The sequence below is a fragment of the Apis cerana genome, linkage group LG4 (genome assembly GCF_029169275.1).
Source record: "Apis cerana isolate GH-2021 linkage group LG4, AcerK_1.0, whole genome shotgun sequence".
Classification (NCBI taxonomy): Eukaryota; Metazoa; Arthropoda; class Insecta; order Hymenoptera; family Apidae; genus Apis; species Apis cerana.
In genome coordinates, this window is record NC_083855.1 from 11,338,140 (window position 1) to 11,360,262 (window position 22,123).

At 31.1% G+C, this 22,123-nt stretch overlaps 2 protein-coding genes and 1 non-coding gene across 9 annotated transcripts; 2 read left to right on the forward strand and 1 right to left on the reverse strand.

Moving 5' to 3' along the window:
• Positions 1-379: 379 nt before the first annotated feature.
• Positions 380-17,953, forward strand: LOC108002205 (orexin receptor type 2-like). 6 transcript variants are annotated; one of them, XM_062074250.1, is made up of 8 exons: positions 380-3,287; positions 3,803-3,873; positions 4,340-5,125; positions 13,433-13,580; positions 13,773-13,994; positions 14,356-14,515; positions 14,641-14,753; positions 16,311-17,953. In XM_062074250.1, the coding sequence occupies exons 3-8, from the start codon at positions 4,679-4,681 to the stop codon at positions 16,535-16,537; spliced, it is 1,317 nt and encodes a 438-aa protein (XP_061930234.1). In that variant the 5' UTR covers positions 380-3,287; positions 3,803-3,873; positions 4,340-4,678; the 3' UTR covers positions 16,538-17,953. The 6 variants fall into 6 exon arrangements, 4 of the variants coding, with proteins under 4 accessions (XP_061930234.1, XP_061930236.1, XP_028524610.1 ...); XR_009829577.1 differs by adding an exon at positions 15,507-15,820 and having other exon boundaries at positions 380-5,125; positions 16,311-16,528; XR_009829578.1 differs by adding an exon at positions 15,507-15,746 and having other exon boundaries at positions 380-5,125; positions 16,311-16,528.
• LOC114578095 (U11 spliceosomal RNA) lies at positions 6,429-6,566 on the forward strand. Its single transcript, XR_003698716.1, has one exon. It is a non-coding gene; the product is annotated as a U11 spliceosomal RNA (small nuclear RNA).
• Positions 17,301-22,102, reverse strand: LOC108002187 (protein CASC3). 2 transcript variants are annotated; one of them, XM_017063723.3, is made up of 8 exons: positions 21,584-22,102; positions 20,731-21,155; positions 20,376-20,660; positions 19,868-20,277; positions 19,471-19,794; positions 19,306-19,338; positions 18,825-19,078; positions 17,301-18,752 (listed from the first exon to the last, which is right to left on the reverse strand). In XM_017063723.3, the coding sequence occupies exons 1-8, from the start codon at positions 21,680-21,682 to the stop codon at positions 18,153-18,155; spliced, it is 2,430 nt and encodes an 809-aa protein (XP_016919212.2). In that variant the 5' UTR covers positions 21,683-22,102; the 3' UTR covers positions 17,301-18,152. The 2 variants fall into 2 exon arrangements, with proteins under 2 accessions (XP_016919212.2, XP_016919218.2); XM_017063729.3 differs by lacking the exon at positions 19,306-19,338 and having other exon boundaries at positions 21,584-21,948.
• Positions 22,103-22,123: the final 21 nt, after the last annotated feature.

The window sequence follows — 22,123 nt, forward strand, 5'->3', positions numbered from 1 at the left end:
GCTGTGATAATTAAATTTTTCTTTCATTAATAAGAATTCGTAGAAAATAAAAGATATTAATTTTGTACAAAATTATTGATATTAAATTGTTTTCTTTATAACCTGATCTTTATTATTCGAATTTTTTTAAAAACTATTCATATATCTTCTTGACGTTATTATTATATTTTTTTATCATAAGATATAAATTTTATTATGTGCTTCTTTTTTACAAAAAATATAAAAAAGTTTATTACAATTTACACTAGTAACATCATCAACATAATGTTATCTAAACAATTTTTTTCTTTATATTTACTTTGTACCTTACACAATAAATTCAATCGATTAAGCTTAAAAAATATATTTTAATATATGTGGATCTATAAATGTTGGATCGATTGATCGTTAAGTAATTTCATTAATTACAAAATAAATTTTGCAATTATTTAAAATCATTTTTTCTCTATTGTTTTTTTTTCAATTTTTTATAATATATTATCCTTTTAAAAAGTAACGATATATATGTACACAGATGCATATAAAATAAATTGAAAAAAAAATCAAAAATCAACGATAAAGTAGTTTCAATTTGTCATATCGCGTATTTATATCAAATGGATATACATTAAATACCGATAGTTTTATTTTGATCTGATCATAACGCATATAGTTTTATATACATCATAACTATCTACGATTTAAACATTGTTATAATTCCTCTATTATGAAGAAGTAACAATCGATCATTTATATTTATTTCGTCCTTAGATGTATAATTACAAGAATAATAAAGTATTATTTTTCAATAAATAAGTTAATTAAATTAATATATCTTCGATGAAAATAAATATTTATTGTACTTTTTATTAAAATGTGTCTCATTTGTTTTAAAGTTCAAGAAAGAGAGAGAAGAAAAATATCCTGAAAATATCGTAAGATTGAGAGCTAAAATAAAATGTAAATCTTTGTTAAATTTTGTCGTTCATATCTTACGCGAAATAAATCGTAAATAAATATTGTAAAAATGAACGATGACTTTTTTGAACTTTTAAACTTATCTAAAAAGATAAATATATATAAATATAGAATTATATATGTATATCTCTTCAAAAAAAAAAAATGTATTCACATAGCAAAATATTTTTACTCTTATCATTAACAAGATAAATACATCAAAAAAATAAAAAGAGGTTTAATCTGATATAAAAATGATAAATGAGCAGCGTAATCAAGCAAACTAACAAGAAACTATATGCACGTAGATGAAATCCTTAAATATCATGCGGAAACACAGACTGTAATCAATGCGGTCGGTGAAAGGAATTCCTTATTGGAATTTACTCTCTTGGATGGAACTCTTTTCTAATATCTTTTCTTTCCTAGAGAGATTTCAAGAGATATCGACAGCAAGAATAAACGCTGATTGTCAAGAAACTGGCTTAGAATTTTCTATTGATCGGAACACACAGGTGGAATCTCGTACAAAATATCGCGTTAACTTTTCCTCTATTCGTGTATCTATATCTTTCGTGAGTGAAGACCATCGAGGATTTATGATTTAACGAAACTGATATCTGTTCCATTTCACTGAACTTATGCTCCTATATGAAATAGTTACAATTGAATCTTCTTGAGAGCCATTTCCGATTGAAATCGTAATAAACTCGATCGTAAAATTGAGATGGGAATTTTATTCTTTCAGATAAGATTTATCGATGAAAGTAAACATGCACTTGCGTTATTTTCAAAGAAAGTAAAAGAAAAAATTATAAGCTATGAAATTATGTATTTTTCTTTTTTTATTCAATGAGAATAAAATATTTGCCATTCTCTTAACGGATAGGAAATAGAAAATATCGAATGGAAAAAGTATCTGTTTCATTAAATCACTCTCTTTTTTAATTACTCGTCATCGATGACACGCATTCGAATATATCAGGACAGAGGAAATTCGCCAGGATGTCCATCAAGTTTGGATATCGGAAAACTTTGAGACAAAGCCTTGGTCTCGACATAGTACTGGTGCACCTACGCGCTCGTTAAAACGACGTACATACCTCAGTTTCGCAGAGTCCGTCGTCGCGTTCGCATCCCTTTGCCAAGCTGGGGGCCCTTCGTGTCTCGTCACCCTGACACATCACGGAACATCGAGCTCACTTATTCAAACATGCTCGATCGACGAACCCTGTGACACATTTTCCTTTTGCAAAATAGTGCTATCGATGTTAAACATTTAATATGCAATATCGAGTTTTCGAGGCAATTGTAAAACTCTTACAAATTAGTCGCTCGAATATAATAAAATGTTCACCATTACTTATTTTTAAGAATTACAATGATAAATAATAATTCTTTTTTGCACTATAAATCTAACGTGTAAATATAAAAAATCACGTAATAATGATCCCGAATAATGTTTCGGATACAGTGTCAACGATCAAAGATGTTCGATGTTAGGTAATAAATAAGAGAATTCGGATAGAATTTTAAAAAGTGGCTAATAACGATGAACAAGTTGCAACAAGATTAAAAAACATTTGAATTTTTGCAAAACTTGTAATAAAATAATTTGTGAAACATGGAAGGAAAAGTTTAACAATATTCTCATCTTGAAATATTTCCCTCCTCGGTTGGAGATTTTTAACGATTCTTATGCATATTACATGCGATTCCCCCAGTTTCATTTGAATACTTCGTGAATGGAAAAGTACATTAACATTATTCAACAACTTTTAACAAGAATAATTAAAAAAAAAAATTTGTAAATTTAAACACTCTTTCAGATTTCTTGTACGGGACGAAATCGATCAACTTTCCTCGAAAATTTTCCCTCCTGTTTTGTCGCGCTCTGTATATGCACGAAAACGGAAATGACAAACGAGAAAAAAGAAACGTGTTGAAGATTTCAAGTAGAACGAATATAATGTTTCTTGGACAATTGTAGTTGATAGATTTACAGTATATTTCCAGCGCATTGAAACGAATGGAAAATCGGAGATATTGAACTTTAAGATAAAATATCTATTAATTTCTCTTAAATCTGCGTTAATGTTGGAATCATAGCGTGTAAAAAGAGATATAATAACATTGTGTAACGGAATAGAAATAGTTGATTCATTTCGATGATAGACGGATTCAAATAATTTTCGTTCTTCAAACACAACAACAAGTGTACTAAATCATTAGTATTATTGTCGGAAAGATAAAGGAATGGTCTTGATCTTTTTGACGAATCGAAATGAATGTAGGTTGTCATTGTCAATCCAGAGAAGTTGGAAAAACGCGCAAGATTAATAGGATAATCTGTGAGTGATTCTTTTTTGCTATGAACGTCGCTCATCCCGAGAGAAAAATCGAAGGTCGTTGTCCAAAAATTTTTTCGCGATAAAAAATTTCGAATCGAACATTCGTTGAGAAATTGAAAATACGAACGTGAAAATTTAATGAAAGTTACAGTCTCGAGCAAATTAATGATAATGATGATTCATTAATAAGATTTATTTAATATTTAATATTGTGACAAACAATGATTTATATCGATTAAAATTTCAATCAAATTACAATTTCGAGTCGATAAACTTAAGTTTTCCTTCGAGAACTGGATCGATATAATCCCATCGATATCTCGTTCCGCAAGAGAAACGAAAGTCGGAATTTCGCTTTCAATGGTAGTTCAACGTTCTAAAAGCCGCGTTAATTTGCTTGGCAATTAAAAATAAACACGAAACTAATATTAATTTTAATCACAAAATCATCTTTTACCATTTTCTGTTTAATTTTATCACTATCTCGTAAAAAATTAATCGAACTTTTTCCTTAGAGCCGATCAAACGTTGAAATCGGTCGAAAGGGGAAAAAAAAGGAAGGGAACAAAACTTTCCTTTAAACGAGGTAAAACATGTTACTTGTTATTTTTCTACTTCTCGAATGAGCTCTCGATTTCGATCTTTTTCGAAAAAGAAGACAAAAAGAGTAATATTCTACGATATTAATTAAATCTCAAATTTATCGTTTACCAGCCTGTTCGAGAAAAATCAAATAAAAGAGGAGGGAAACAGAATCTAAAAGATAGAATCGGATAAAAGCAAACTCGTGAATTTTTCTATTTGTAAACCATTTGTTACAAAAATTTCATTAAGTCGACAATTTGGAAATTACAACACGCGGCAAAACTTTTTTCGTTTATCAACCTCAGATGATTTGCGACATCGACCGAGAGCGAGAAGAAAAAAATGAACGTTTTTATTCAATAATCTTTTCCAATAATTCTCCTTTTCCACTAAGAATTAAATCATTTTAATAGTTCGCGATGTTGGATCGAGTTAAAGTCGAAGCATCGACGATTTTCGTCTTATAGGGGATGACGTTGGTGAAGAAGGGAAGGAAAGGAAAGGAAAAAGGCGAGAAGAATTATCTTTAATGTCATGGAGATTAGTGGGAAATAAGCAAAGTGAATCAATCTGAAGCGATAACTTTTTCACTCGCAAACTTCTCTCTTTTCTTCGATCTCGAACATAAAAATTTCTAGAGAAAATGTGGAACCTGAGAACGTTCGAAAATTTAATGCGACAATACAATGTCTTCGTGTAAAGAAAATTGTTTGCTGAATTTTTCCCAAGAGAGTGACGTGTTATCGATATCCATATCTACACTCGCGTAAACGACAACATCCTCTCAAACAAAAAAAGGAAGGAAAATGCATCCGTTCGAGCCAATAATTATGACGTGGTTGGGATCGGTGGTATTCGCGTTGATCGATGCCACCGATTCGGACGATTATCTTTTAGTGGATTACACCGATGAATCGGATTACAATGCCACCAATTGCACCAATATTTACTGCATCTCGAACGAAGAGTACGTAGATCGTATGATGAATTACATATTTCCCAAATTTTGGGATTGGGTGCTGATCGCGTCGCACAGCATCGTCTTCGTCATCGGATTAATTGGAAATGCCCTAGTCTGCATCGCCGTTTACAGAAATCATACGATGAGAACAGTGACGAATTATTTTATCGTCAATTTGGCAGTGGCTGATTTCCTAGTTTTATTACTTTGTCTTCCATTCACCGTGTTATGGGACATCACGGAAACTTGGTTTCTTGGTTTAACCTTGTGCAAAGCTGTGCCATATCTCCAGGTAAGACAATTATGCCTGGATTCGTTCACGTCACTTTTTAATTAACCACTACTCGCATACCTGCTCGCGATTCTAATTAGAAAAATAACTAACCGGAAATCTTTGTAGACCAAGCTGCTTTTATATCCGTCTGAAATTTGCGTTTTTATGTTCTTTTTTCAAATACGTCATTACAGATTTCGTGCACGTCCATCCGATAGCGTGAACAAAATATCTAACCATGATATTGCTCGTTACTTGTGTACCGGACTCGTAGCATTGGTCGAGCTTTTCTCGTATATTTATTTCAACAGTATATAAGCATCCTTCCTCTCGAATTTGGGCCAACGATTCGAGAAACGAGAAATGCAGAGCCGCAGAGTCGTTTTAATTACAGAATTGAACGCTTCGTCGACGCCATTTGCTCAACGGTATTTTCATTCGACAATTTCCGGCATCTAATATTCATTGAGTTTATCCAATGAGTAAATTTTAGGAAACGATCGTCGTTTCGTTTTTTATTCATTTCGATATTTGAATCCGCAACACGTCGAATAGAAACTTTCCTTGGAAAGTTTGGCTAACCAATGACTGAATGATAATAAATTCATAAGTCGACCAAGTTACTTTTCGTTTCGTATTCAAATCGCTTTTCATATTCTAACAACATTTTTTCTTTATATATTGAGAGACGAAAATCGTGATAAGATAAAGGGCACTTTAATTTTCAACGAAGATTAAAGTTTCCTTTTTAATCATCGGATCATTTGAGCGGTATATTCGTTTCGGCCCGTCAGCGACTTTTAGCTAGTTTCAAATAATAGAACCCGATCTATGGACACAAATGTCTTTATTCAAGTTTTAATTAACTTGATTACAATATCTCTTCTCGCGGCTAATAACGAACGTTCCAATGAAAAGCTGATATCGTATTCGCTCCGAAATTTTCTAAATTCACATGATTGGAAATCTTGATCGTTAATCAAATTATCAACATCATCTCTATTGAAAATTCTGCAATTAATATTTTATGGAGCGTAACTAAATATACGTTTTCAAATATTGTTGAAATAATATCAGAAAGCCCAAAGAATTTCGTGTTTCTTGTTATTCATTTCATTTCCAATTGCCAATCACAATTTCAACATTTTCGTTATTTAATTATCTTCTTTAAAATCAATTTGAATATTTTGTCAGAGAAGACGAGCATCGACATTTTTAGTTCGCAGATGGTGCAACAGATGGCTCGATACTAGTAATGATTCTCGCATTCAATATAGAGCGTAATACATAACATAAAGCGTAAGCGAGATGCGGTTTGCTTAAAAAGGGTGCTCGCTACTTTAATATCGCGTTAGCACGGTCAAGTGCCATGCTAGCGGGGTATGGCAATCAAGACATACCCAGTACGTAATTTTTGAGAATGCGAGGCTGTTAGCTGCCATTTTGCACTGACGCCTCCTCTTGGCTAATGAACGAAAAATAAGTTGTATTTTATTCTATGAAGGTTAATAATTTTTTTCTATTTTTTAATTTAATTAAATCAATGAAAGTATATATAAATTGAAAAATATGAATGATATATCATTAGGATCGTGATTTATGTTACCAACGAAACAGATTTAAGACTGAGCGGTGTGGTTGACGTGTGAACATATTATTACGCTACGGTAAACTTCAATTAAGCTTATATATGATACTGTTACCTACCATAGTTAACATGTAAATAAATGACTGGAATAAAAAATATGGAAAACGATAAAATTTTTATATGAAAGAAATTAACATTTATGAAAGAAGTAAAAATTATATTTATTTTCATATATTGTAATGCAATTTTTAGAAAGTGAACCATGTAAATATTTTTCTGTTATTTTTTTTAGTTTTCTATTATTTTTTTAACGATGAACAACACCACGGATGAGTTACATTTTTGATACGAAATTTTTATATTATCTATAAAAAATTGATGCAAGTACTCACAAAGGAAATATGCATTTTGATTGATAGGTTGATTGTAGATTCGATTATTTCCTCCTAAAAATTCCATTAAACCACTTATGCAATCCATTTTGCGAAATCTACAACATATAACGCGCTTCGGCAAAGTTTTTTTTTCATTTTGTTCATGAATCATTTTATGTAGATATTAACAAAATCTTTTTTTAATGATTTGAACAAAATGAAATAAAAATACAAATAATTTTTTATCGAGAGATTGCGATATGTGGAGTCTGTTAACCGAACGGAATGAACATTGTGAAGTCGATTGGTTGCATTAACAAAATGAATTCGTGATCGACATTATTCCGCTCGGTAAAATACGCAAATTATACAGTTGGCGACCAATTTTTTCGATTCTTTGCAACGTGAACGAATTAGGAAATAATATTATCAAATATCTAATTTGCCTAGAAAAGAATTTAATAATCTTTACATCGAGATATTTCTCGTGGATATGTATAAGCATTATCTAATTACCATTTTATTTCTTAAAATATTTATTTTGTACGATTTGTATTCAACAATCTTTTCTAATAAAATGAAAATAATTTACAGTTAAAAAAATTAAACTTGTTAAATTTAAAAATAACATACGTCATGCGTACATAACGTCATTTTGATTATTATTCGTTATTGAAATAAAAATAGAAACGAAAGAAAAAAAACGAATCAAGTATATCGTTGACTAGGTAAAATATAAAAGTATATATTGAGAATCAAGGCATATTGGAAGCATCTTTATAGCTTATTGTTCAGGTATTGTTTCAGACTTCGATGTTCACTGCCTGGTAAGAGATACCCGAGAGAATACACGGAATAATTCACTAGTCGTGAGCTAGTAGTAATTATCGTTTTTTAGAACTATATTAACAATGAAATCATTTATTAAAACGAAACTAAGGGACTCCCTATCATTATGGAATTTTGGCGCGCCATTAATATTACATTAGTTATTTATGGAAACAATGGAATCCATATACAAATCTCAATCACAGCATTTGCAAACGAAACATTGTTCTAATTAATTGGAGTGTGCAGTTTCAATTTTCGGTTTTCTACGATCGATTCGTACGACGAGTGGGAGTGCTCGTAATCCTGGATCTAGTTAAAATTCGATCGGCCAGGGCTGCACTTGTATAACTATCTACATGGAAATACATGACTCGTTTGGCCGTTCATCATACTGCTGTGCATGTGACTGCGTGTATCCATGTGTAAACTTGCATCCCTTACGCCTGTATCTTCGTTAGGCATTTATGCTACACGCATACACGAGCAAGCTAACTCTCAGCCATTGAATCGTATTATCTTACAACGTGTTGTTCCACCATTTCCAATATACGATAACTGATCTTTTGGTTTTCAACTCGTTCGATTTACAGGGGAACTCGAATCCTCGAATACTTCTCTGAATCTTCTGTCGAGATTCGAATAATTTTATTCGTATCGCAAATGTTAATGACAAATGTTGCTTCGCTGAAATTCGCGTGAAAATTCAACAAAAAAAATAGTGTTATTTTTACGGAAAAACGCAAAAAAGGTGTCGAAAGAAAATATAAAATTTCTCTAGGTGAAATTCCGGTGCGGAAGAAGAGAAGGAAGAAGAAATAACAAGCCGACCGACGGGTTGAAACGGAAAAACGACTGAAGTACGTGCTGGAGTTTCGAATATAGAAACGTGAATACTTTTTTCTTCTTTTTACCAGACAGAAGTACATGAAAAGCAAAGAGACTGTGTGCGACCACACATATAACCAGAGTATAACGCGTTTCGTGTTTATCGTGTCACGCTGTTCGTACGCCGCATAATTTCTTCAATTCCTTTAAATCTAAAAAGAATTATTTAAAGGGAATATATTCCTCAACGAATTGTCCCTCTTTAAGTGAAATTTTCAAGCTTGTAAAATATCCGAGCTAATAGCATTATTAACTTAAATGACTTCGTGTAGATCCCTTTTAATTATCTCCGTGTACCGTATCTAATGATAAAGATGTCTTCTTGAAACAGGAGCGCTGTAATTAATCATTAGTATAATATATTCACAAACAAGGGAAAAGATTTCTAAAGGTTTGCGAAAGAATAAGCAAGCAGAGATATTTGACCAGTGATCCGGGGATTAAAGCAATTTCGATACGAATGTTTTTTAATAGAAAAGCTTTTATTATTCCTTTAATTCTTTAATTTTAATTAATCGATGACATCGTCGCGTCAAAACTGAATAATAAAATATACGATTTGTATAGTTGTAAATTTCTTTATATCTAAAAAGGAAAAAAAAAACACTTGATCAGTAGTTTAAATCAAGAGATTTTTATTTGCATCAAGATAGCAATTCTCTAAGATGGAGCATCGAAACGACTCTCTATGACTTTCGATTATACGAGTACATATACGAGAGTGTACCCATTATGGCTTAACGATCTTTGAAAAGAGACGATTCGACTAGAAAGGGAGGAATAAGTAACGAGGGTCGTTCCGAAGCTCTTTTGTTTCGAACGTGTGCAGGTAGACAACTGTTGTTTGCAAAAATGTATTCTCGAAGAAAGAAAGAAAGAAAAATCTCAATCTGAGTTATAGAGAGAAAACCGAACGATACGATTGTGTACCGTAACGAATTGATAAATATAATCGTTCCAACGATTAAGTTTGTAGTTTTTCAGCTTATCTATCTCGAGATTTAAATTCTTGTCAATGTTGCGATAATTGTCATTCCATCAATCGTTGTTACGTGGCACATTTTTATCGGATGATTCAAAAGCCCTTTGAAATTACGGTGAAGAAAATATATCTGTTTTCAAAAATCGTGGAAGTTAAAAGGAACTCTGATTGATTGCGTGTACTAGTTTGATGAATCATAACCGCGAAATATTTTTCCGCCTTTCTGTGACTATCCTTTCATATTTATCTCCACGTAAATTTCGACGAATTTCCCGTGGGTTTCGATTCATCCAATCGAATGCAACCCCTAGTAAGTGAAAAGAATCCCTAGTAACTCTTCGCTCATCCCGGATAATTTAATATGCGGAATACGCGGAATAAATGGATGCATTGCTGCTCGATTGTGTGTCGCTTGGGATCTGGAAAGGAGTTAATGATACAAAGTATTTGCGTGTCTGTAAAAGACCACTTGTAGCCTTTCCTTTACTTTCATGACCGTATACGAGTAATATCGATTTTTTTATAACACCTTGCTCCCCTCTTGCTGCTTAATTTCCAACGAAACCTCTAATTCCTCTAATTGATAGCACAACAGGGAATACCGAATTTGAATTCGAACCGGGAGACAATTAAAAGTATCTTGCGTGCTATCGAAATTGACCTTTTCGAATGCGAAAAAAAAAGAAAGGAAGAAAGAAAGAAAGAAAAAGTCAAGAATATATAACGCCTGTACGTATAAGTAATAATTATCGGATAATAAAATATAATAAAACAATGAGAAAATTTCCACAGATAAGCTTGTCAATCTCAGTTGACAATGAAATTAAAACGGGGGATTAAAATATTCTATCTGTTGTTTGTTGGAAAAAAGATTTCAAGGTTCGTTCGTCAGTTATAATCGTGAGACTAGCACTCGTTTAATCGAGTGATTCGATATCGGTTCAATTGCACCGATAGCCCGAGTGCAAAGTTTCAAGTGGTATTGTCGCGATATTGCCGATACGCGTTTAGCCACGCATTGCCGTGAAGAATGCAGTTGTGAGTGTATTCGGATAGATAACCGAGATTTAATTAAAACGTGCTCCACGGACGTGGCGGACGATCGTAAAATCGTTCCGCGTCAGACGGAACGTTGAAAAAACAATAGAGTTTGTTCGAGCCGACGAACGATGATTTATCTGTTGCGACTCAGGCTCGATCCCCTGTTCCCATTTCTCTTCCCCCTAGCGTTCTAATCCCGTTTAAAATTATTTAAAATTTCCACACAGGTGGAGGAATCTTGAGTCAACCGAGTTCTCGCGTTAACAATCTCTGTGTACACTGGGAGAGTTTCACACTTGGAGATAAATTAATTGAGATATACCCATCTGGTCTGGTGCAAATCTCACAGACTAATTGCGCGGAAACTATGTTGAAATAACAACCGAGGAAAGCATTCCGTAATTTGCTCGGTGCATTAAAGCTAACCGCTCTTTATCTCCGCTAACTTCTAATATTCCTAATATCGATTTACAAGTTAGTTTAAATACCTCTTTCCCAAGATCCTTGACCGACTCTAATTAATACGGCAGTAAGTAACGATTGAATCGTTAAATGTCAATGTTATTTTCTAGCCTTTTCAAAACGACTTTTAATCTTCATTTATGCGTCGTTCCCTATTAAACTGCCCTTGTAATGAATTTGTAAATGGAAAAAGCAATTCTCGCACCTAATTCAATTATATTATATTAAAAGAAGTATTTATGCGATTATCGAAGGAGAATTTGTATTCTACAATAACAATTTTGATTTCAAATCTTCTAAGATAAGAAAATAAAATATAAACGAAAAATTAAGATTCTTATCGATATTTTTACATATATAATAAATATCTATATACGTAATAAATATGATAAAAAAGAACTAGAATTACTCGAATTAGATAAATTATCGAAAATAAAGACTGGTTGCTTTGAAAAAGAAAGAAATTACAAGATAATTTGAAAGAAATAATAAACTTCTCACTTGGAATAATTATATTTCGCTACTTTCATTCCCACCGTATCACAACAATATTTCTAACTCATTTCTAACGCTTGTTTAAGGTTTTTCGATCGCTTTTAACTTTTCTACCGTTTACTTGTTGAAATTAAAACGTAGGATTTGGAGCACTGCTATTTCAGAATAAACGATTCCCATTGTTATTATTAATTCTCCGATTAATTTCCTTTCGCGCGTTTAGATAAAAAAAATTCCGTTCCTCCGTTTATCATTAAAGTCATTTTAATGAAAAGTCATGTTAAAGTCATTTTAAGAAAACGATCGAGAACCGAGAAAATACTTATGTACGTGAGTAAATGAGAGAACGAATTATTTTCACGCATTTCCACCTATCGATTTCGATAATTCTTCGATAATTTGTTTTGCGCGCAATAAACACGCGATACGATAAAATGAAATATGTTAAATTATGATTTATACGATAAAAAGATGAAGAAGATACTAAAACGATGTCAGATTAGAACAGATATCTAATCGAGGAAAGGTTAATGTTTCGAAAAATAGAAATGCGACAAGAATTAACTGCCACTGGTTTGAATTACTCCTACCACTACTACTACTACTGACCAACTCTATTCGATCAATTCGAATATACGGGACGTTCGTTTCTATACACAAACTCCGTAACAAGCCCTTTGACGAAATAATTCGGAAATTCAATCGACAGCAAGCATTTGCAGCCGGTTTCCTAAGCGTGTTAGTATGACGTAACGTATGAAAAGGCATCGTGTTCACTAAGGTATTGGTTGCTCGTAAACGCAAGTTCTCCGTTTCTCCGTTAAACGTCGTAAAAAGTTTCTTGACCGTGATATTTTTAAATCCAATCCGCCTAATAATCTTATTCGATTGTAATCAACTCTCGAATGAATATTTCATTCGACTATCTGGCAGATCAGATGCAAACAACACGACACGCGTTTACGCGGAGGAAAAATTTAGGTCGAGTCGAGTCGAGTCGATGGAGAACACGATTCATTTTATTAATTTCTCAAGTTGTCCGCGAGCAAAAAGAAGGATAACTCGAATCTGCAGGAGTAATAAATTTTCTGACTGGGGGGGAGAAAAAAGGAGTGTGGGCGTAGCAATAAAAGCAATCATTTTATCTTTTTTTTTTTTGCCAAGAAGTAAAACTTTTATCCGAATCTCCTCGTCTATATTTTCTAAGTGCTCGTTTTATATTCATGACGTGTCTTTCTAGACCGACTGCAAATAAACCATGTTATCGGATAAAAAGTCAAAACGTAGAATATGCTCGTAAGAAACTTTAGATCTGCATAAACGTTTGCATTTACCTTGACTATTTTGAGATGCCAATTAATGCGGTGCGTATTAAACTGGTACGAATTTAACTCAATATTAATCTGTGGCGCGACATGTAAATTTTATAGCGAACGGAAATTATGGAAATTTTTGTAAATGAGCGAAAATTAAAATTAATCGACGAGGTTAATTTATTTTCTTATTGGATATGAAAATTCGATTGTTACAAATAAAATAAATTCTTAAACCTCTTTTTTTAACGCATCTTTCTAGATCTCCTTATAATTTCGTTTTTAATATTTAATGATTATGGTGTTGTGCATATATTTTAATAATGATGTCCCAATCTTGATTTTTTGTTTCAGACAGTATCGGTGACTGTGAGCATATTAACTCTAACTTTTATATCGATAGATCGATGGTACGCGATATGCTTTCCTTTGAGATTCAAATCTACCACAGGATGGGCAAAAAATGCGATCATCGGAATTTGGACAATAGCTCTTCTATTTGGTAGTTATACGCATAAAATTTATCGTTTTTCTTTAAATAACGTGTTGAACGGCACGTATATGTATTGTTTGTGTTTAGAATACGCATGCATGGAATATACTTTAGGTTCAAAATTAAGGCACTCGACATGTTATTTTTAGTTACTGACAAACTATGAGAAAAACCATGCACCAACACTCAACGTTTGTGCAGATATTCCAGATCTTGTGGTGTTGCATACCGTCCCACCTACGCACATCAAAATAAAGACCATTTTATTCACACAATGTAATATATCCTGGAGTAAAAAGAATCAAGTCATCTTCATTGTCGTCAAATTAATTTTCCTCTATACTGGACCTTTGATCTTCATGAGTGTAGCGTATTGGCAGATTGTAAAAGTTCTTTGGAAAAGCGACATTCCGGGGCATAATTGTAAGCGAATGATTAATTTTTATTTATTCATATTCTATAAATAGAATTATGACTAGTTATTTATAATTCAACAAAGCATTTATAAAGTATATCTCTGAAACTTGTAACGTGATCTCGAATAAAATCAAACGTTTATATGTATACGTTTTTCTTCGTAAAATTTTTATATCATCGATACTGTTAATATTCAATAATCTGAATGGCAGATATATTCTATGAAACATTTAATATTTGCGGAAATATTTGAAAATGCTAATACAATAATATGTAAATCTGTTCGATCGATGAATAATTGATAACTTTAACGAGATTAAAAGTAATTACGAATAAGATCGTGAATAATTATTCGAAACATTTACAGTGTCGTCACGAGCGTCCCAAATGAGCCAGATTCCACCATCCGGTGGCGGAAATCCGGAAGTGCAGCTGAGATCTCGAAAAAAAGCAGCAAAGATGTTGGTCACGGTGGTCATCATTTTTGCCATTTGCTATTTTCCCGTGCATTTACTCTCTGTTTTAAGGTAACTTCTATTATTTGAGTGAATTTTCCTTGATATTTAAAGTACGTCTAAAGTAAAAAGATTTGAATCACCAATAGGAAATTATTATTAAAATCGATATAGGTACATGTTACTTAATATTTCAGATATACCACTACATTGCCATCGAACAAATGGATAAATGCTATCAGTTTAATCGCGCATGGCCTATGCTATTTCAATAGTGCAGTTAATCCTTTGATCTACAATTTCATGAGCGGTAAACGATCTCTTTTCTTACTTTCATTAACTGCAAACAAATAATACTTTGTTTAACATGTTTTGATTGAGAGAATTAGTTGGTTTCTATATTTTGTTAAATTTCCATAATTTTTCCAACGAATGATAAATAGCTTATCTCGTTTTAAAATTTCATTGATGTATATAATTAATTTTTTATAAATTTGCATCACAATAATGCATCTCCATTATATTGTTCTGTTTACTTCATAAAAAAATAATTGACAAATTTAATGCAAAACAATTTGATAAAAATACTGACATGAATAAATTGATATCTTTTGTGAAATGGAATAGAATGATTCATTTTTACTTGTAAATGTTTTATAAATTTAACTATTGATGTCATTACAAAATTATGAACTTATTATTATTATTAGAAGCATTCGTCATTATGATGATTTTCTTGGATTTTTCATCTCTTTTAAAAAATTTTATAATCAAATAAAGCATTTTTTCGTTTCAATTATTGATCGATTAATAGCTTGATTTTTTTACTTCGTTTACATGATTTACACAATTTTTATCTTGTATAAAGTTTCGATTAAAAAATTCTTTTGTTATTAATTGGAAATTTTCCGATATATTCTATCAATAAAAATAATATTTTTTAATTCGCAAAAGAAATATTATTTTTATTTATAAATTTAATTATAAATTCTGGCTCTCATAAAGAGAATGGAAATAAGAGTAATAAAAGAGCAAAAGAAGACATTTAACGTGTGATTTGCAGGTAAGTTTCGGCAGGAGTTTGGTCGTACATTTCGAGAATGCTCCCCTTCGAATCCCTCAAACGGTCGCAGGCAAACAAATCAGCAACCCAGCTACGCTTACATAGCGAATGAATATCGCTCTACACCGAAAAATCGTCGTGAACAATTCTGACATGCGGAAATGCGAGTCTCTTGGAAAAAAACTTCTACTATTACCGTGGAAGGAAGTCAAACCAAAAACGAATCTACCCAGGAATGATGTAGTTTGGATGTTATTTTAATGACGCTTAGGGTGAGCTGTATTATATTTTAAAGTTATTGGCCATTTCTCAAAGTAATTTTTATAATACTTGTTACACTTTTCATTTTAATTTAGCTTTATTTTATACATTAGCCGATTATCAAAAAGTAAACTTTTTAATTTCGGAAACATAATTTTTCGATGATTTTAAAAACAGAATCAAACAAATTATCTTAATTAATCGATCATTTAGATTGTTATTGCAAATATCTTAATAGATTATTCTATCCTTTCGAAAAATTATGATATTTAAATATATCTGAGATGACTTTAATTAATTTTAATACAAATACAAAGCTCGATAACAAAGTATTATATGGCTTACCCTTTTCGTTAAAGTTCGGACAATACTAGCTACTAGCTACTAGTATCAATATTAATTATGTTAAATTTTAAATGAATCTTATAACAATTTACTTTTTTGAAAATAATACAGAATTAAAACAACGTAAATTATTTTATTTTATACTTGAAAATATTATAGAAAATATTCAATAATTAATCACAAGGATTTTTATTACAGGGAAATTTCGAAAGGAATTTAGGTGTACATTTCGCTGTACTCGAGAAAGTAATTCTCACATACAACGCGGACATCTTGCGAAAACATCTAATTTTCCTCGAATTAAAACTCGAACTATGACGATACAACGGACAACGTTTAAAAATAATAACAATCTTCAACGAAACACCGAAATTATACCTCTCAGTGCTATAATCAGCATTCAACAAAACGAAAAATACGACTGATCGTAAGCATATATCTATATTAGTCATTATGATTATTAGACGCGCAATAAGATTCACAAATAATTTATTTACATATAATTTGAACTTTAATATTAAGATAATAGATAAATACAACAAAAATTATATTCCATTCGATAAGTAACAAAAAGAACTTGATAATCATATTTAATTTTTAAATTTGTAAAAATTGTTAGATACTTTTAATATGCATTGAAATATGAATTCATTAGATAACGAAACACTGAGCTATCTAAAATGTACTTACAATATTAAGAATTACCAGGGAGAAGCTCGACGTTTATTCTTGTAGAGCATGAATTATAACATAGGCACATACGAATTTGTAAATCATTCTTCTAATAGAATGATTGTATTTAGAATAATTATGTATATGTATTCTTTAAACGATACGTCGAACATGCCGACAAAATTATATGTAAAATATTTAATAAGATTATATATATACTATATGTATATATATGCTATATGTTATAAATATGTGATGCAAATTTCATATTCTGTACACTGTTGTTAGTACATCATATAATCTTGAACTTATCTTTAATTCGTTATAATTATACATGTACATCTTTGTCATGTATAGAAATCAATTAACTCAAAAATCAATTCCATTATTCGTATAATCTCATTTCATCGTTGATGAAAATTTTATATAAATTAACATTAATTGATACATTCGTGAATTTTGAGAAATTTGAGAAACTCAATAACTCAAAAAGAGGAAAATAAATTTAGTCATATATGGAAAAATTTCTTATCAATATATTATCTTTCACCTTGCCAGTAACAAAGCATATTTTTATAAGCGTATTAAAAAAAAATTATCGCGATATCAACCTTTCGAAGCTATTATGAAAAGTCGATTAAAATGGATAAATGATAAATTTTATAGTTAGTATCAATTTTGTCTTAATTAGATTTTAAGATATACTAAATTATATAACGATCATTTCTTCATAATATATGCGATCGGAGATTTTTTTCCTGTCCTAATGTAAATAAAATTAAAGCATTAAGTAATTCTTTACCTAATAAATGTACTCCATTCATTCATCATTTACTTAAATCACGGTACAAACTCATTTGTACACAAAAGACATAACACGTATTAAGGTTACTGACCTGACTATATCCTATTTACAGTAGCCATTGTATTAAAAAGATATATCGATTTATTGATGATTTCATCAGTCAATGCTGCATGCGTTAATACTCGATATACAATAATATGTTTAACACTAATCGTTTCTACTAATTAATTATTAGTAGATTTCATATATGAAAAGAGTTTAACAATATAGAAGAATGATATTTAATGATAGCAGCAGATTGATGGAATTCGTAGTGAAACATTAATATAAATGTAACTACGAAATATACAACATTATAATGGAATTAGATAGTCATTCAAAATATGTTTTAGATACGCACACATCCAATTCCTATAATATTTCACAAATAATTTGTGAAGATCATTTTGCTATACAGACTTCATTAAAATTACACAGCATTTTATAATATATGCATACTCATACTCACGAAACATAACAATTACATTTTTTGTAAGATACGTTACACGCTGTGCGATGTTCTCTCAAGCTGTTTCTTCAACAGCAGTAATTTCAGTCGTAGTGCTTTCAATTTTATTTGAATCATTTTTAGTCTCTTCAATTATTACTTGCGTAGTTTTAAGTGGAATAATATCTTGTTCGTTTATAATGACTTTTGACGAGTCATTAGCACTTATATCATTTAATTGATCCGCAGTAGTATTTTCTAAATTCACTGTAGCTTCAGTTTCGATATTTTTAATATTCTCTTTTTCAGTATTCTCAACCACAGTATTCATTACACTGGAATCTTCGATTTTTTGTGTTTCTTGAACATCTGTAGACTGTTCGATTTGCATATTATCAAATTGTTCTGATACAATTTTTTGATCGTCTTCCACCGAATTAGTTTTAACTTCTTGTTCAGTCTGTTGTATACTACCAGGTTGATTCATTTGTTGAGGCTGTGTGCTTCTACCTCTTCCTCGACCAGTTTGATGTTGTTGATTTTCAGGTGGTGGAAGAATAGGAATAGCCGCCTTTGGCCGTCTCATTGGAGCTGATTGTTGTTGTTGTTGAGCTGGACTATAATAAGTGCAACCTTGTGGCTGGAACAATTCTTGTGGAGGTGGAGGACGCTGTGGCTATAAAATATAAAATAAATATATGAAAACTTTAAAATAATATGAAATAATTGAAATTTTATTGAGATATACCTGTACTGGTGGGCTATAGCCTTGATAACCTTGATAATTCGGTTGAAATGCTGGTCCATTTGGACCAGAAACATAATTAATTATACTAGCTGGAGTCTGTGGAGGAATAAATTGCGGTGGTGGTACTAAAAATGGTGGCGGAGCATAACTAGCAGGTTGACCATTAGGTGGTATAGGAATCACAGGTTGTCCAGCCAAAGGTGCAGTTGCGGTAGCAACGGATGTAGATTGTTCAAAATGACTTTGAGGATATCCTATAAAAATAAAAAATATGAAACATGATATATGAACATAATTACAAACACAAAGTCAAAAAAATTAAATAATAATATAAAATAAGAAATAAAACATAATTATCTGTGTATTTGAAGAATTGTTTATTTAACAAAAAAAAAAAAAAAAAAAAAAGAAAAAAAAAAGAAAGAAAGAAAGAGAAATAAATAAAACATTATGTGTATTTAAATAACCTACATTATCTCACCTTGTGAATCTAAAACACCTCTTGAATTTCCAGCTAAATGTACATGTACATATAAGTTAAATATTAATATAACATAAATATATTTATATTATTATCCATATTTATATCCATAAAAATATTTCATAAACAAAAAAAGAAAATTTTAATGCATGAATATGCATATACCTTGAGGAGAAAAATATCCATGTTGACCATGTTGACCATGTTGTCCATGTTGATTATGCTGATTGTGTTGACTATGTTGACTATGTTGATTATGTTGATTATGTTGTCCGTGTTGTGGAGGATAATTTTGTTGACCTGGATTATCTGAAATAGTAGGTCGCTGTCGCAAACTAGAATAACGTTTTGGCCTATTGGCAGAACTGTCTTGTTGAATTGATTGTTGTTGTTGTTGTTGCTGTGGTTGTTGTTGTGAATGAGATTGTTGCATTCTTGGAGGTACAGTTCCTGTCCTCTGTTGATTTGAAGATTGCCCATAAAAGCTTTCTAAAAAAATATTAAATAACAAAATAATATATACAAAATATTACTTATAAATAAATAAGCATTAAAGACTCACTATTATGTCTTCCACTTTGATGATATTGAGTACTATCATTAACATTAACATGTTTCATATCATGAGTAATTTGTTGTTCATCATCATTTCGTATATTATTTCTTTTATTTTCTGTGGAAATCGGACCTGCTCCACGTCCCTTTGGTTTAGTTTCAACTGTTCTATTGGTGACCATATTGTTATTAGCATTTGTTCTGAATCCTCGTCCACGAGTTTTACTCGCTGCCAAGCTTACAGACTCTTGAATGTTCCTCTTGTTATTATCTCTTGGAGAAGTTTTTGCGTTAACTAATTTATCAGCATCACCACCAGCTCCACTATTTCCATTACTATTTTGCGTATGAGATGAATGTTTAGTATCTTTTTTCCAAGCTGGATTTGTAGGTTCATTAGGAGCTTTATTTTCATTTCTACAAATAAAAAAATTGAAAAATTTTTTTTATTTAATATATTGAATAAATAAAAAAATGTAATAAATATAATACATTTAAATAAAATTATTACATACGTATGAGTAGTAGATGTATGGATAGACTTCGTTTTTGAGTTATCATTTTGAGTTTGTAGAGGTGGAAAATTTGGTACTTTATTTTGTGATTTATTTTTACTACTGTACCAAGCTGAGGAGATTACTGGTTCTTCTACGTGTGTAGAAGTATTTTTATTTGTTCCTAGTGCTGGAAAATCTTCACCACTTCTATTAAATCTTCTATTCCTATTTACAATATTACTCCCAGGTTTTCCATATGCATCCTCATCTTCCCAATTACGTGTATATTTATTAGGTCCACGACTAAAAAATATAATATATATGAAGACAAAAATATTATAAAAATTAGAGTATTTTTAAAAAATATAATTACCCATATCTTCTTCTTCTTCTTGCTCTAGGTGGACCTTCTTCATTTCTTATATCATAGCCATAAACTGCTATTAACTCTTCATGACTTTTTGGTGCTTGCTCTTCATCATTATACCGATCATGATCCCATCTATCTTCTTTATCTTTCCACACTTTTTTTTCTTTGGTTTCTCTTTCACTTTGTGATTCAGCAGCGCTATCTATTACTTCATCAGTTGTTCTATCATCGTGTTCATAAAATGTTCCTCTCTTAGGAATATATTGTGGATTACGTCTATCTTCATCATCATCTAATTTTTTTTGTGGTTTTTCTTCTTCTTGGCCATCGCCACTTTCTCGCAATGCACCATCTTGAGATTCAGCATCAGAATCAGAAGGATAAATTTCACATTCTGAATCCTGATGACCATCAGTTTGTTCACTGCTCTGTAAGTAAAAATTTATAAAGAAAATAGAAAGAAATAAAAAAATGAAATTATAATAACTTATATGATATTTATAGATTAAAAAATTTTTGAAAAATTTTTTCTGATATTATGAAAGTACATTTTATTTATATTTAATATACAAAATCTCATTTGGATTTTTATATGTAATGAAATTATGAAATATGCAAAACCACTTGCCGGGAAATCGAACACAAAGAAAAGTCTACTTAGTTACGAAAAAGTATTACAGCAGTCTACTTAATCCACTTAATCGAGTCTTCCGTTGAACTTTCGATCCAGTTCAATAAGAAGCAAAAAGTTTGACGAACAATAAGAACTTGGAAGTGAAATTGTGAAAAAAAGAATAAAACTATTTATTTTAACTCTTCAAAATGCAAAATCGAAAACACCTTTATAGCAGCTAACCTGGGTTTCTTTCGTTGCATTTAATTCTTCACAAGAGTCCGAAAGGTCGTCAGAACCACAAGACTGATTAGATTTTCGTCGTCGTCTTGTATCCGACATGTTATTATAGTTGAAAGTATGCGTTCTGGAATTATCACAGATTTTCGTCTATAAAATATACGATGAACGACAAATGACTTTTAAGGTCGAACTAGTTGATGCCTGTTCCTGCTTCGATCAGTTTCCGATTTCGATTCTTGGTCACGAATCACAGACTAAATGTATTACTATCGAGAAGGCACACCAGACTCACAAAATTTTAGCAATAGAAATGATTTCGTCGTCAGATCGCTGTCAGTTTACTTAATAGCAATGGCGGTTCTATAAACTTTCGAACATGAGATCTTTCTCTACAATGTGTTAAATTAATAGTAATTAAAATAAAATTTTTTATTAGATCCATTAAAATGGCAATATTTATTTATAAATTAATTAAATTGTTTAAAGGAAAATTATTCAGTTTATATAATATGTTTATATAATTTAATTGATTGCGCGGGA